Consider the following 14,760-nt stretch of genomic DNA (forward strand, 5'->3'; position numbering starts at 1 on the left):
AAACAAAAGTGCTCTGTGGTGTCTTCCAAGGTAGCACACGGTCTCAAGACTTGGCTTTGCCACTTAGACAGGCTGTGACCTTGAGCACAGAGAAATCATACTTGCCCACCTTCCCCACAGAGCTGCTAGGAGGTTTGGCAGATAATAGCACCCACTCTGCACGACACTTTACAACATACAAAGCACTTTCACGTCCCTCCTAAGCAACACCGAGCAGAAGTCTGGGCAAGAATGTCATTATCCCCATTTTACCGACAGGAAAGTTAAAGCACCAGAACTGGGAAGTGACTCGCCCAAGCTCACACAGGCCTTTCCCTTATATTCCACTGCATTTCAGGCAAGTTTTGAAAAGGTTAACAGGGCTCCACCGGCACAAGGTCATAATAAGAACACCCCCTGTGAACATAATATGAACATATGAGAAGATGGGTCACATCCTTGGGGAGTCCTGGGTTCGGGGGGAGCTGGGCAACATGGGCCTCTCAGTGCAGGAGCCCCAGCTCGGAGGGGCTTGGCTCAATCCCTGGCCTTGAGGGTTCCAAGTCTGAGGGAGGAGGCCAGAGAGGTAACCAAGAGCTCCTAAAAAAAGAGGAACATCTGCCTAGCAGCTTTCAAAGGATGACTCAGCATCCTATGAGATGTTTACCCAAGATAGGAAGGATGGTATCTACATACCGATACACAAACAGGCAGACTGAGGGACTGAGAGACAGAACCCTTAGCTCTCGACTCCATTTGTCCAGCCTCCCCACCCATGAGCAGCACACTGGCCAGTCCTGGGAGAGGTCTCTAGCTGTGGACAGGGCAGGATCTGGCTAACCAGAAGTCATTGCAGCTGAGTGATGCATCCTTGACCCTGCCCCACTGCCCTGGGTTCCTCAGCCCCTGGATCCCTCAGTGAGGATGTAGCATCTACACACAAGAGGACCATGTACCCAACCCATACCTGGGCTTTCTCCAGCAGTGGGAGTGGCTGCTCTGGTCAGCTACCTCTTTTGCCTGGGGCTTCTGGTGACCACAAGATGTGTTTACATAATGGTTCCTGAAGTCGGGGAACAGGGCAGAACATCTGACCCAAAGGTTCTAAGTCCTCCGTCTCTTAGTTCACTTCCTCAGTTCCTTCAGGTCTCTAATCAAATATAACTTTAACACAGAGACTCCCACCCCCTTCTCTTTAGCTCTCTCTTGTCTCCCACCTGACACCCCTCTCTCTCCTGTCCATCCCCAGTCCTTCCCAGAAGCACTAGTACAGAGCTACCCAGTAAGACTTTCTGTAATGGTAGCAATGTTCTATTCTGTGCTGCCAATATGGTAACCACTAACCACATAGGCTTCTAGAGCACTTGAAATTTGGCCACTGAGGAACTAAATCTAAATTTTTATTTAATTTAATTAAGTTAAATGTAAATGTAAATTGCCACGCGTGGCTAGTGGCTACTGTATTAGACTGTGCAGCTCTAGAGACAAAAGGAGACAACAAACAGGGAACAACTGCACCATAACTTAGGGCTTCAAAAGCACTTACACAAGCATCTACTTATTTGTCTGTCCTGTGAAATAGGTGTGTTTACCCCACTTTATAGAGATAAAAACTGAGGCTCAGAGAAGTGAAATGGCTTCCAAGTTGACAGCTAGTAGATAGTAGAGGCATAATTTAACCCCAGACCTCTTGATTCCAAAACTCCACTCATACCTCCACACCACTCTGCCCACTTATCTGTTGTTGTGTGCTGTCAAGTGGATTCTGACTCATAACAACCCAATAGGACAGAGTAGAACTGCCCTATAGGTTTTCCTAGGCTGTAATCTCTACAGGAGCAGATCACCAGGTCTTTTCTCTTGCAGAGCCACTGGGTGGGTTCGAACCACCCACCTTCCCATGAGCAACCAAGCACTTAACCATTGCACCACCAAGGCTCCTTCCCACTTACGTAGTCATCACATATTTATTGGGTCATTGATACCAGGTGCCTGCTCTGGGCTAGACACAGGGAATAAAGGCAAAAAGACGTCTTGTCTGACTAACTAGAAGTCCTTGTACCCTTGGCCCTGTCCCACTGCCCTGGGTTCCTGATTATACATGTAAAAATTGTTGAATTGGCAAATGTTTTGTTATATGTATATTTTACTACAATAAGAAAAAAAATTTTCCAGACAAATAAGATACAGGCCTAGGCTTTAAGTGGAAATTCCTAGGACAAAGACAATGTAATTGCTCCAATAAGAATATGGGTACAAAAGCTAGAAATAGAAGTACCATACGATCCAGCTATCCCGCTCCTTGGAATATATCCTAGAGAAATAAGAGCCGTCACACGAATAGATATACGCACACCCATGTTCATTGCAGCACTGTTCACAATAGCAAAAAGATGGAAACAACCTAGGTTCCCATCAATGGATGAATGGATAGACAAATTATGGTATATCTACATAATGGAATACTACACAGCAATAAAGAACAACAATGAAGCCATGAAACATCTTATAACATGGAGGCATCTGGAGGGCATTATGCTGAGTGAATTTAGTCAGTCACAGAAGGACAAATATTGTATAACACCACTATTATAAGAACTCAAGGAAAGGTTTAAACACAGAAGAAAACATTCTTCGATGGTTACGAGGGTGCGGAGGGAAGGGGAGAGTTATTTACTAACTAGATAGTAGATAAGAATTATTTTAGGTGAAGGGAAGGACAGCACACACTACAGGGGAAGTCAGCACAACGGGGCTAAACCAAAGCCAAGAAGTTTCCTGAATACAATCAAACACTTTGAGGGACAGAGTAGCAGGGGTAGGGGCCTGGGGACCATGCTTCCAGGGAACATCTAGGTCAACTGGCATAACAAAGCTTATTAAGAAAATGTTCTGCATCCTACTTTGGTGAGTGGAGTCTGGGGTCTTAAAAGCTTGCAAGCGGCCATCTATGATGCATCAATTGGTCCCAACCACCTGGAGTAAAGGAGAATGAAGAACAACAAAGACACAAGTAGCCCAAGAGACAGAAAGGGCCACATAAACCAGAGACTTCATCAGCCTGAGACCAGAAGAACTAGATGGTGCCTGGCTACCACCAATGACCGCCCTGACAGGGAACACAACAGCGAGTCCCTGATGGAGCAGGAGAAAGGTGGGGTACAGAGCTCAAATTCTAGTAAGAAGACCAGACTTGATGGTCTGACCGAGACTGGAGGAACCCCGGAAAGCATGGCCCCTGGATTCTCTATCAGCCCAGAACTAAAACAATTTCCGAGGCCAACTCTTCAGACATGGATTGGACTGGACTGTGGGACTTAAAGTGATACTCGTGAGGAGTGTGCCTCTTAGCTCAAGTAGATACAAGAGACTAAACAGGTAGCTTCTGTCCTGAGGTGAGATGGGAAGGCAGAGAGGGTTAGGAGCTGGTGAATGGACATGGGAAATCAGGGGTGGTGGAAAGGAGGAGTGTGTTGTCACAGTATGGGGAGAGCAATTAGGGTCACATAACAATGTATATATAAATTTTTGTATGGGAAAAAAATAATAAAAGCAAGACTTAAAGGAACAGAAAAAAAAGAGTATGGGTATAAAAATCACTTTAAGTGATTTTCTTCAAAGTAGCTGAAAGCACTTTGCTTTAAATACCATCTACATTTGATGGCTCCCAAATTTACATTTTAAGTCCCAACCTCTACCCGAACTCCCAGTATATATATCAAATAGCCTACTCAACATCTCCACTTGATTATCGAATTGGCTTCTCAAGCTTAACTAGTTTACAACTGAACTTTTAATTCCTCCCTATCCATACCAGACCACAAGCCCATTGCCATCGAGTTGATTCTGTCTCATAACAACCCTACAGGACAGAATAGAACTGCCTCATAGGGTGTCCAAGGCTGTAATCTTTATGGAAGCAGACTGCCACATCTTCTCCCCTGATGAGTGGCTGGTGGGTTCAAATTGCCAATCTTTCAGTTAGCAGCACAGCGCTTAACCTCTGTACTCACCTCAGACCTGCTCATCCCCATCACAGTAAATGGCAATTCCATTCTTATAGTTGCTACACCCCAAAACTTAGGCATCATCCATGACTCTGTTTTTCATACTTTTGTCTAATTTATCAGCAAATATTGTTAGCTCTGCCTTCAAAAACATCCAGATTGCTCACCATTTCTGCTACTGCCACTCTAGACACTCATCATGTCTAACTGGACTGTTGAAATAGTCTCCAGACTAATCTCCTTTGCCACCCTCCCCCCATTCTGTTTTTCACATAATAGAGTGATCTTTTTAAAAACTAAGCCAGAGCATGTCCCCTCTCAGTTTAAGGCCCCGCAACTGGTTCTCAAAGTCCTTAGAGTAGTTTATAAGGCCCTACAAGAGCTGGCTCTGATACTCTTCTGACCTCATTTCCTAATACTCTCCTCTTTGCTCTTTCAGGTCCAGCCACACCAGGTCTTCCTGGTCTCCCCTTCCTCGAGGTCATCACACAGTTCTCTCCCTCACTTCTTTTGGATTTTTGATCAAATGTCCCCTTACCACAGGGCACTCCCCATCCCCTTATCATGTTTCAATTTTCCTTGTAACATTTATCACCTCCTGACATTTAATAGGCGCCCGGTGGCACAGTGGTTAAGAGCTCGGCTGCTAACAAAATGGTTGGCAGTTAGAATCCAACAGCCACTCCTTGGAAACCCTATGGGGCAGTTCTACTCTGTCCTATAGGGTCACTATGAGTTGGAATTGATGGCAACGAGTTTGGTTTTTTTGACATTTAAGATGTTTGCTTGTTGTCACTCTCCTCCCACTAGAGTGTAAACTACAGGGATAGGGTTAGCCAAGAAAATACAGGATGCCCATTTAATTTAAATTTCTGATAAACAACAAATAACTTTTTAGTATATGTCCCAAATGTTGCATGAGCCATATTTATCCTAAGAAATTGTTCGTTGTTTATCTGAAACTCAAACTGTACTGGGTATTCTGTATTTTTATTTGCTTAATCTGGTAACCCTATGCAGAAAGGTAGGGACAGTGGTTGTTTCGTTCATCGCTGTATCCTCAGGGCTAAAATAGCTCCTGGCACCTAGTAAGCTCTCAATAAATATTTATGGAATGAATGAATATCTACAGTGTTTCATTAATCTGAAACACGCCTAAACTTTTAGTAAACAGCGAACCAGAAGGGCGGAGCCTCTAGCCTGGGTTAGTCCAGTTGGGAAGTGAGGCAGTTGAGAAACTTGCGGAGCCGGCCAAGCAGCTGGATGTTTTGCCTACCCCGCCCCAGCTCCCCAGCGAACAAAACTCCGCCTAGGCTCTGGTGATCCAAAGGTCCCAGGTGGCGCTCCCGGGGGGTGGGCCTCCTCTAACCGGCGAGGCGGACCCAGACCTCAGCAGAGCCAGGGCCCCTTTAACGCCCCGCCTCCCCGCCGCTACTCGGGCCCCCACGAGTGACGTCACCCCAGGGGGAGACCAATGGAAGCGTGGCTTATTGGCAGGCGGCGCCAGCGGCTGCTGCCAAGGGGGAAGTAACCTGGGGCTGGAGCGATGGCCCGGGTCTGGAGCAGGCGGCCGCCGCTGCCGTCACCTGCGTGTCGGGAGCAGCCGCTGCTAGAGCTACGGCCGGTGCCGGAGTCGCGGCTGGAGTGTGGGCGGTGCGTGTGAGTTGCCGAGGCTAGCCTGTGCTGGAACACTTCAAACTCTGGGCGGGAGTGCTTCAGGTGGGCTGAGCTGGGGTCACCCCTCAGCACTGCGCCCCCCAGGCCCAGGCAGCAGGACTGGGTCTCCTCAGGCGCGGGACTGGCTCCTCTCAGGCCGAGAACCGGAGCTGGGCTCTGGGTCTTCCTGTCGCGGGCTTCCTTCAAACTCAGGACCGGGACCAGGGAACGGTGAACATCCCAGACCAGGGCTTCCTGGCCCGGGCGTTTTCCCGGCTTGGGGCTGTGTCGGGGTGGCAGTGGCTAGGAGCCCTCTTCTGCTGCCGCTTGTCCAGTCAGAGAGGGACTACACGCTCCAACTGTTTGTCTCTGCTCTCCCCTCTCTTCCCATTCAGAAACAAATATTTTTTCCCTCTCCATTGGAAATCCGCTCTGGAGATCCAAAACACCTATCTATGTGCCCTTCACCAGCTCCTGGAGAACCCTTAAAAATTTTACCTACTTATCAGGGCTGAGAATCATTCTTGATTTAGCTTTTTCCCCTCTTTGGGAGATAAAGAGTTGCTCTCTTTCCATCTTTTTAACTAACTGATCCAGGGCCTTATCCATTTGAATCACCACTCCCTAGCTACCTCTATGTGACTTCCCCCACCTGTCAGAGTTCCAGTTACCTCTGGGCTCCAATCTCTAGCCCCTGGCGGATCTGGTCAGTCCCACCCCTGGGTGGGAGTGACTGGTGGGCTCCAGCCCAGAATTCCCCACCCTGGAAGGCAGCTCCAAGGCAGCCAGAGAATTGGGCATCGGGTACGAACCTGGGAGCTCAGGAGTGGGTGCTCCACTCACCCCACACAAGAAGATGAAAAAGCGCAAAGAACTCAATGCGTTGATTGGCCTGGCCGGGGACAGCCGGAGAAAGAAGCCCAAGAAAGGCTCAGGCCACCGCCTGCTTCGCACTGAGCCACCTGACTCAGACTCTGAGTCCAGCTCTGAGGAAGAAGAGGAATTTGGTGTAGTTGGAAATTGCTCTCGCTTTGTCAAGTAAGTGAGGAGTGGGATGGGAAAAAGACATTCTTGTACTACCAAGGGGCAAATTTAAGGGAAGAAAAAAGGATATAGACCTTGAAAGGCAAAGAGGGAGAAAAGGTGTTAGGCAGAAGAAAAGTACAGATCCTGAATGAAGGATAGGTTAGGGATCTGTCCGTAAGTGTGAAAGGAAAAGCTCAGAATCTAGGGTGGAAGTGTGGACTTGGGGGATGTGCCAAGAGGACACCAAAGTTGGAGGAGAAGACATGCTAAGAACAGGGACATAGAGGCAGAGGAGCTTTGGGGATTGAACCTCCAAAAAAGAATGTAGGAGAGACAGGGACCTTCAGACTGCAAATTACTTATTTTTTGCACTCTTAATGAGTCTGAATCTTGGTGATGGGGAAATAGGATGCGGAACATAGTGTAAGAAGTAAGAGCCTTGAGAGTAGATGAAGGGTGGGGACAAAAAGAAGAGGCAACTTTTTCCCAAAAACACTTTTAGATGGAGTGGCCACTGGACAAATCAAGTAGTAGTGAGCTTTAAGGACATTGGGAATTGAGGATCAAGGTAGGAAAGGGCTAAAGGGAAACTTGAAAGTGCCCTTGGACCCTTTCAGGGAGCACACTAAAAGAAAAAGGATTCTGCTGAGGACATGGAAGCAAGGACTAGGCAGAAGCTTGGGGTGCTAAAATCCTTTGTTTGAGGTATTTTTCTTGTTTAGAATGTCTCTGTCCTTTTATTTTGTTAAACAAAGAGTTTGCTTTCTAAAGAGTTCTATCAAATTAGGTAGTTAAGGACCATCCTGGGTTTGGAGTGTGAAAGTCTGATGAAGCATTAATCCTGAAAGTCACCCTGCTGGGTTAGTTCAGACCTTGAGTGCTGGTTGAAGTTTGGTGGGAAATCTAGCATCTTCCTGTGTTTCCTTCTTTCTGAGCCATTAAGCTAGAGTGTACCAGATGTCCACTTAAACCAGCAGATCCTGTTTCTTTCATTCCATTTGCAGTAAAACTTGCACAAAAGTTTATGAAGTTTCAGTAAACTGAAACAGTGTCCCCTGGAGTAAAGGAATATATGTCTGAGAAAGTGAAATGGATAGATATAGGTAAATTACAGTACAGAGAAGCACTGGTTTTTACACTTTTCTAACCTGAACTTGTCTCCAAAGAAATCCCTCCTGAATTGATGATGATGGCCATGAGCTGCAGTGCCCACAGGGGCTTCCTGTGGCCCACAGAAACTCCTTGTTTCATGTGAAGTTTGAAACCTTTGTACCCAATAGATGAACTCTTTATAGGTCATATTATTTAGTCATTTTCAACCTGCAGTTCAGACTTAAGTACATTAGCCTATGTCCCCTGGTAAGGTTAGAGAAGATAATTGCATGGCAACACATGTGTACTATTTCTAATAAAGCTGTACTCATAATCACTTTTGTACTCATAGTTGGATTTGTTCTTACGATCAGGGGAGACTATTTACGATGCTGCAAGATCTGTTATCCCCTTTGTGCTTTTGTCATCCTCGCGGCCTGTGTAGTGGCATGTGTTGGCTTGGTGTGGATGCAGATTGCTCTCAAGGAGGATCTGGATGCCCTCAAGGAAAAATTTAGAACAAGTAAGTGGTTACTCTTTTCAGAGTGTAATATTGGAATCTTTTCCAGGTTCTAGGATAAAGTGGACCATACTGAATTAAGTAAGCATTTTGCCTAGTCTGATGAAGTAATTATACATTGTTTCCATATTTTTATACACTGTCTTAGCTGCCAGTTTGAATGCTGTAACAGTTACTCGTTTTTAAACACCACCACATTTGTTTTATGCACCACCAGGACAAATCGCATCTGAAATCATGGCATTGTGATCAGTGCTTAGAGTGCAGAAAGGGGAACTATGGTCCAGGAGTCCAGAACCTTGGTTAACCTCCACCTGTGGCCTGAACCTCCCTAAGTATAAAGTGGCAATGACAGCACTGCGCTGTTTACTTCCACTGCCCAGGGCCATTTGAGAAAGAATGTGGGCATGTCTATCAGATGATTTCCTCAAGAAAAACAGTATAGGAACATAGGAATGGTTAATGATAATAAATAGCCAACATTTATGGAATGCTTACTGTGTGCCAAGTCACAAATAAATCATTTTATCCCCGAAACAATCCTGTGAGATGGGTATTATTTTTATTATCATTGTGCTCTTAAGAGAACAGGTTTAGAACGATTAACTAACTTACTCAGTGATTAAGTATGACAGAGCTGAGACTTGTACCTGGTCCTCTAACCCCCCCACCCCTGCCCAAATTCATGTTTATAGTCAGTACTACAACTGCATCACTATTCTCAGTGGCTTTGTAAGCTTGCAGACATTTCTCCAGGTGCCCACAGATCTCTGATATCAACTTGGGTTAGTAATCTAAAGTTCAGTAGTACTGGAGGAGCAGGTTTTCTGAGTATTTATCAGTTTTTAAGTTTAGAGCAAGAACTAATAGATTTCTCTCCTATCCTTAGCTAGGTTGTATTTGTGACATTATCTGTTTCAAGGAAAAAAACTTTAAATACCGTTAATGAGTTATTTCATTTTAAAGTTTTAGGAAATCTTTGTGATTCTTTGAACTAAATTACATATTCATGAATGGCTTACGGTAGCTCTAATAGTGCTTACCTAATAGTGCACAGCTAGCAGAAATATTTTTCTCATGAAGAAGTTGTAAAGTTTAAGGGCCTTTTTTTTTTTTTTAAGAGTTTTATATATTCTAAATTGTAAAAAGTTGAATTTTACCATCCAATCTGCTTTTTTCTGAAAGTTCTGTTTGCTTAGGAGCTTCAACCAGGTTTAATCTAAATAATCTTCTTCCTCCAGCAACACTGATGTCCTTGATTCCAGGTTTCATATTCTGTCAACTGGTTGAATCAGAGTACAGACTAAGAAAGAATCATATTTGTCCTCTAGTTATTTTTCTCCTTGATGATTGTCCTTAGCAGTATTGCAAGGTATGTTTAAGGCTAGTGTTTTCTTTGTAATATAAATAGTGATCATAAGTTGGCAATGAGAGTCTCAGAAGCAGTGTTTAACTTGTAAATAACCACTGAAGACACTTGTCCATGCCATCATCTCTCTCTAATTAGTTGGACCTCCTAAGCTTGTGCTATAGCTTGTTTTGATCACATACAGCAATTATTTATTTATAAATTTCAAAACATTGCTCAATTCTGCCTTCCAGGGATTCCTTTCTCTAACTGCTCTGTGCTTGTGTTTGTAGGCACTCATGTAATTTATACCTTAGCTGAGCTTTACAGAGAATTTGTTTAGAAATGTATATTTAAAATGTGGTACGTGGAGTAGACCTGGCAATCAATCATTCAGCAGATATTCACTGAGCACCTGTTAATAGCAATCCCTGGAAGCACTATATTCAGAAGATGCCAGGCATTGCACCCTGGCCTGTGAGACCTGCTCTCTACCACTGAGCAACATTCCCCTGGGAGTCTGACTACATCGATCAGCCAGCTAAATGACCAGATTTGGAAGTGTCAGTCCAGTTGCTTTGTTGGCTTTAGTTTGCTGCAGTAGAAATGCCAGCACCTGTAATGTCTATAAGTGGAACTTCCTGACGGAGGGAAGGGGATGTGCCTGGAGCGTAGCCAGCCCATAGCCTGAACCATTGTGGGCCAGTTTCCCAAGAATGTTTTGTACGAAATGGGGTCAATTGTATTAAGTTTAAATGATCTTTCTTTGAATTATGCTTCTGCTTTAAATATATTTCAGTAAGTGATTTTCATTTCTTGTTTTTCAAGAGGACAGTAGAAGTCATGGACTAAATAAGATGACCTGCCTGTCTGACTTTAATACCTGTTCCAGAAATTCAGAATCCCTTGTTCTTCGTTTCAATAAATTTTCCAAGACACTTGCAAGGAAAAGAAGCGAGATTGCTTAAATATCTGACATAGAAAGCAAAGTAGATAGGCTTGGTAGTTTTCCCTGCAGTGAAGGAATAACTTGATCCTTAAGCTAAAAGTACTGACTGGCCTTGAGACTCTATTCTTTTTCCGGAACCAGGTGTTTCAAAAGAACTCAAACACTATCACTCTAAGGAAGATTCTGTTCCCAACCATGCCTCTCTGTCACTCAACTGTAAAACATTAGTGTGAAGGAAGAGAATTTGAAAGAAAAGAATTAATAAGTCAGGCATCTCCTTTTCTGGTCATACAGGCAGTAATTTAGTGAAAAACAACAGTTTAGTGAAAAAATAAAAGTAGCAGTTTGGTCATTTAGTACAGATCTTAAAATTGGTCTTGTGCTAATAAGGGCTTTAGGATGTAAGTATCTGTGACAGCTGGAGTATACTAGAAAGAGTACAGGCCGTGCAAGCAGAAGGCTTGAATCCTGGTTGCTCATTACTACCTGTAAAACTTGGCACAAGTAACTTACACTTTCTGAATATCCATTTTCCCATCCAAAAAATGTAAAGATATATTTGTGCTACCAGAGCATTTTGAGCACTCCTCATCATACCATCTGTCACACTGTATAGTAATTCTGTGACCACACCTCTCTCCCCATTAGACCAAGAACTTTAGGGTCTTTTTTATATACTGGTGCCTAGATTGCAGGGCTGGGCGCAGGGTAGGGGCTCAGTAACAAGTTGGTGAATAATAATTACATGAAAATTCGTTGCAAACTGTAAAATCATTGTGTAGATATAAAATATTGCTATTGGCACTTCATGTGTTCTGTCAAAAATGTTGTATGCTAAAATCTCCATTTCCTGATCTCAAAGATCAGGAAGAGAGCTACGTAAGTTGTTTTGAGTATTAACGTGCTAAATTTTAAATGAGTTGCTTTCCATATTGATAGAACATGAACTAGTAATCATCAGTTGTTTCCTCCACTTCTTCCCATTTATGTAATAAAAGTGCCTCTACTTGGCTTGTCTCTTAAAAAGCCCAAAATCAGATAAATAATTCAGATCCCCTCTCAGTTCACACAATCCTTAGGCTCCAGAGTGCCTTCAGGGCTCATCAGCTTTGTGTACCTGTTAGTTAATAATTGTACCCAGGGGACTTCTGGGCAACATGGCGCTATAGGCAGAAGCACCACACTGTCCCTCCACACCAAAGATCTGAAAAACTAAGCCACATAGAGAAAACGGCAATCCTGAAACCCTAAGCATCAAATTAAGAGATAAAGAATTCAGCCAAGCACCAAATGGAATAAGAAACTGACAGAGAACAGAGAACAAGGAGAGATACATGCAGTGGTCCCCTGTCAGCTACCACAGCACAGATCTGCCATCTTGGACTCCTGTCAGAGATCAGTGAACGGGGGTACGAGAAAGCAGCTTCACAGAGCTTCCAGCAGGAGACAGAACAACTGGTAACCAGTGATATATGTTTTTCCACCCCCACCCTTCTTCACCCCCCACTCGGCCTGCTCTACTTCCTGCGGCAAGTCTCTTGGCTGGGAAGCACCACCTTCACTCCGGTGTCTCTGGGAATCCACCCGCTCGCACTGGCCAGCTCCCTAAGTACCATTTATTGGCTGCTGCTGTTGCTTTTTTCCACTTCTTTAAATTTCCTCCTTACCTCTCGCCACCTCCCCCTCCTTTCTCTCAAATACCTGGCTCCGTGTGCCATCTTTGCTTCTTCTTGAAAGGCTGTGAAATGCCGTTCAAATGTAAAACTGCTTCCTGACCCGTGGTGCCACACTGGTGGGATCATGGGGCTTTTTTGTTTGTTTGTTTTGAATTCTTTGTTTGTTTTATTTTTCTTTTCTCGAATTCGGAGCCCGTTCTAGCTGGGCAGTACTGTGCAGCTTGGGACCTACTCCCTGTTTGTGTAGATGCGCAGAGGGATCCCGGAGAGCATTTCTTTTTTCTTGCTTTTTTTGGAGGGGGCGGGGGGGGGCTTTTTTTTTCTCTTTTTCTTTGGGAGTTTTCTTGTTCTTTTTTGTTTGTTTTGCTTTCTTTTCCCTCTTTTTCCCTTTTTGTCTTCATTACTCAGTTTCTTGTCTCTATACTTTCTTTCTCTTCCTGTCCCCTGAATACCTGGCACTGAGTGACACTTCTACCCCTTCTAGCCAGGCTGTACTTCATGGCCTGGAAGCAACTTCCTCAGACCTCACAGCCGCACTGGAGAGATCCCTGGGAGCTTTGCTTTTCTTCTTTCTAATTTTTATTTATTCACTTTTTCGTTTTCTTTTTTTTTCCTTCTTTTCGTTTTTCTCCATTTCATAGTCTCTCATTTCTTCACTCCAACGGCAAGCTCCCCTAGCACTCTTTTTTATTTGTATGCTTTTGGCTCCCGTTCTTCTCTTCTCTCTCCCATACCCATCTTAGCCCCACACATCACAGTCTCCCGCATCCATCCTGCCTACCTGCACCGTGCGCTGAACATCACACCATCAAGCAGCCCAGGCATGGCCTACTGGAACCTGTCCTGCACTGATTACTGGCTCGCCCTGGTGGCTGTAGTAGATGCCACAAACAACCCATCCCAGCAACTCCTCTTCAGCTAGACCTGCCCTGCTGTACCGTATCTGAGTGACTGACCCTGCCAATTGGAGAAGGAGGCGAAAATTATCATGCCCAAAGACGAGCAAACAACAAAGAACAGACAGCCCGTCTGCTCAGACATAGCCAAATAAAACAAAAAAGCAGGACGAAACAAACAAATCTACAATCAATAAATGAGGAAAATAACTACCAAATGCCCCAATGACAGAAGGCAATATCAAAACATTTACAAAACCGGGACAGGATGGTTCCAGTAGGCATCCAAAATAAAACACCAGATGACTTTCCAGTAGAAGAAAAGGCACTAGAACTACCTGATACGGAGTTCAAATTTCTAATATTCTGGAGCTATCCAAGAGTTGAAGCAAAAAGCAGACAAAAATGAGGAAAAAAATAGACAAATTCATGGAAAAGACAGACAAATTTATGGAAAATACATACAAAAAAATGGAAGAATTCAGGAGAATAATGCAGGAACAAAATGCTAATATAAATTCAGAACTAGAAACCATATAAAAACAAGAATTAGAAATCCGAAAGATAAACAAGAAGATTTCAGAAATGGACAATGTCACAGAAGAGCCGAGGAGCAGGTTTGAAACGGTGGAAGACAGGATTGGCAAAATTGAACACAAACGCTCGGATACAACTCTGAGGAAAAATCAGAAAAAAGAATAAAGGAAAATGAAGAGACCCTGAGAATTATGTGGGATACAATCAAAAGCAAAAATTTGCGAGTGATCAGAATTCCAGAAGGGGGAGAACATGGAAAACACAGAATCATTGAAGAACTGCTGATAGAAAACTTCCCCAATATCATGAAAGATGAAGAGCTGGCCATCCAAGAAGCTCAGCAAACCCCATATAGGATACACCCCAAAAGAAAATCACCAAGACATATCATAATCACGTTCACCAAAACAAAAGATAGACAGCCCTGAGAGCAGCTAGAGAAGAACAAAAAGTCACATACAGAGGAGAAACAGTAAGACTAACCTCTGATTATTCGGCAGAAACCACACAGGCAAGAAGGGAATGGAATGACATATATAAAACCTTGAAAGAAAAAAATTGCCAGCCAAGAATAATATATCCTGCAGAACTCTCGTTCAAATATGATGGTGAAATTAGGTCATTTCAAGATAAACAGAAATTAAGGGACTATGTAAAAACCAAACCAGACTTACAAGAATTATTAAAGGGAGTCCTTCCATCTGAGAACAAACAACATCAGCTCACAGACTGAATCTAGGATGCAGGATTGTACCAGCCAGATACTAATCTAGGAAATGAACTCTTAAGGACTATCCAAAACCAAAAGAAATACAACAGGGAATCAGAGCAATTAATCAGTAAATGACAACAATATCAGAACAATAAAAGAGGGACTAAACAGTGTAAGTATAGAACCTTCTAACGGAGAGGAAGGCAAGGCAATACCAAGTAATAATAGACTGCTTCAAACTTATAAAGATAAGGGTAAATTTCACGGTAACCACAAAGAAAGTTAACAAACCTACTCATCAAAATAAAGAGGAAAAACATAAAGTCTCAGTAAAAACAAAATCTACGAAAACAAAAGAAATG

The 14,760-nt window shown here is 43.7% G+C and overlaps 1 protein-coding gene across 2 annotated transcripts in view; it reads left to right on the forward strand.

Moving 5' to 3' along the window:
- Positions 1-5,518: 5,518 nt before the first annotated feature.
- Positions 5,519-14,760, forward strand: part of EFCAB14 (EF-hand calcium binding domain 14) — a 52,245-nt gene continuing 43,003 nt past the window's right edge. Inside the window, exons 1-2 of one of the 2 annotated variants that reach the window (XM_004371775.2) lie at positions 5,519-6,680; positions 8,135-8,283. In XM_004371775.2, the coding sequence (XP_004371832.1) occupies positions 6,499-6,680; positions 8,135-8,283 (331 nt within the window). In that variant the 5' untranslated portion in view covers positions 5,519-6,498. The remainder of the gene's footprint in view (positions 6,681-8,134; positions 8,284-14,760) is intronic. The other variant, XM_023727103.1, reaches the window with a different exon arrangement.

This window comes from Trichechus manatus, unplaced genomic scaffold (genome assembly GCF_000243295.1).
Source record: "Trichechus manatus latirostris isolate Lorelei unplaced genomic scaffold, TriManLat1.0 scaffold00015, whole genome shotgun sequence".
In the NCBI taxonomy this organism is placed as follows: domain Eukaryota; kingdom Metazoa; phylum Chordata; class Mammalia; order Sirenia; family Trichechidae; genus Trichechus; species Trichechus manatus.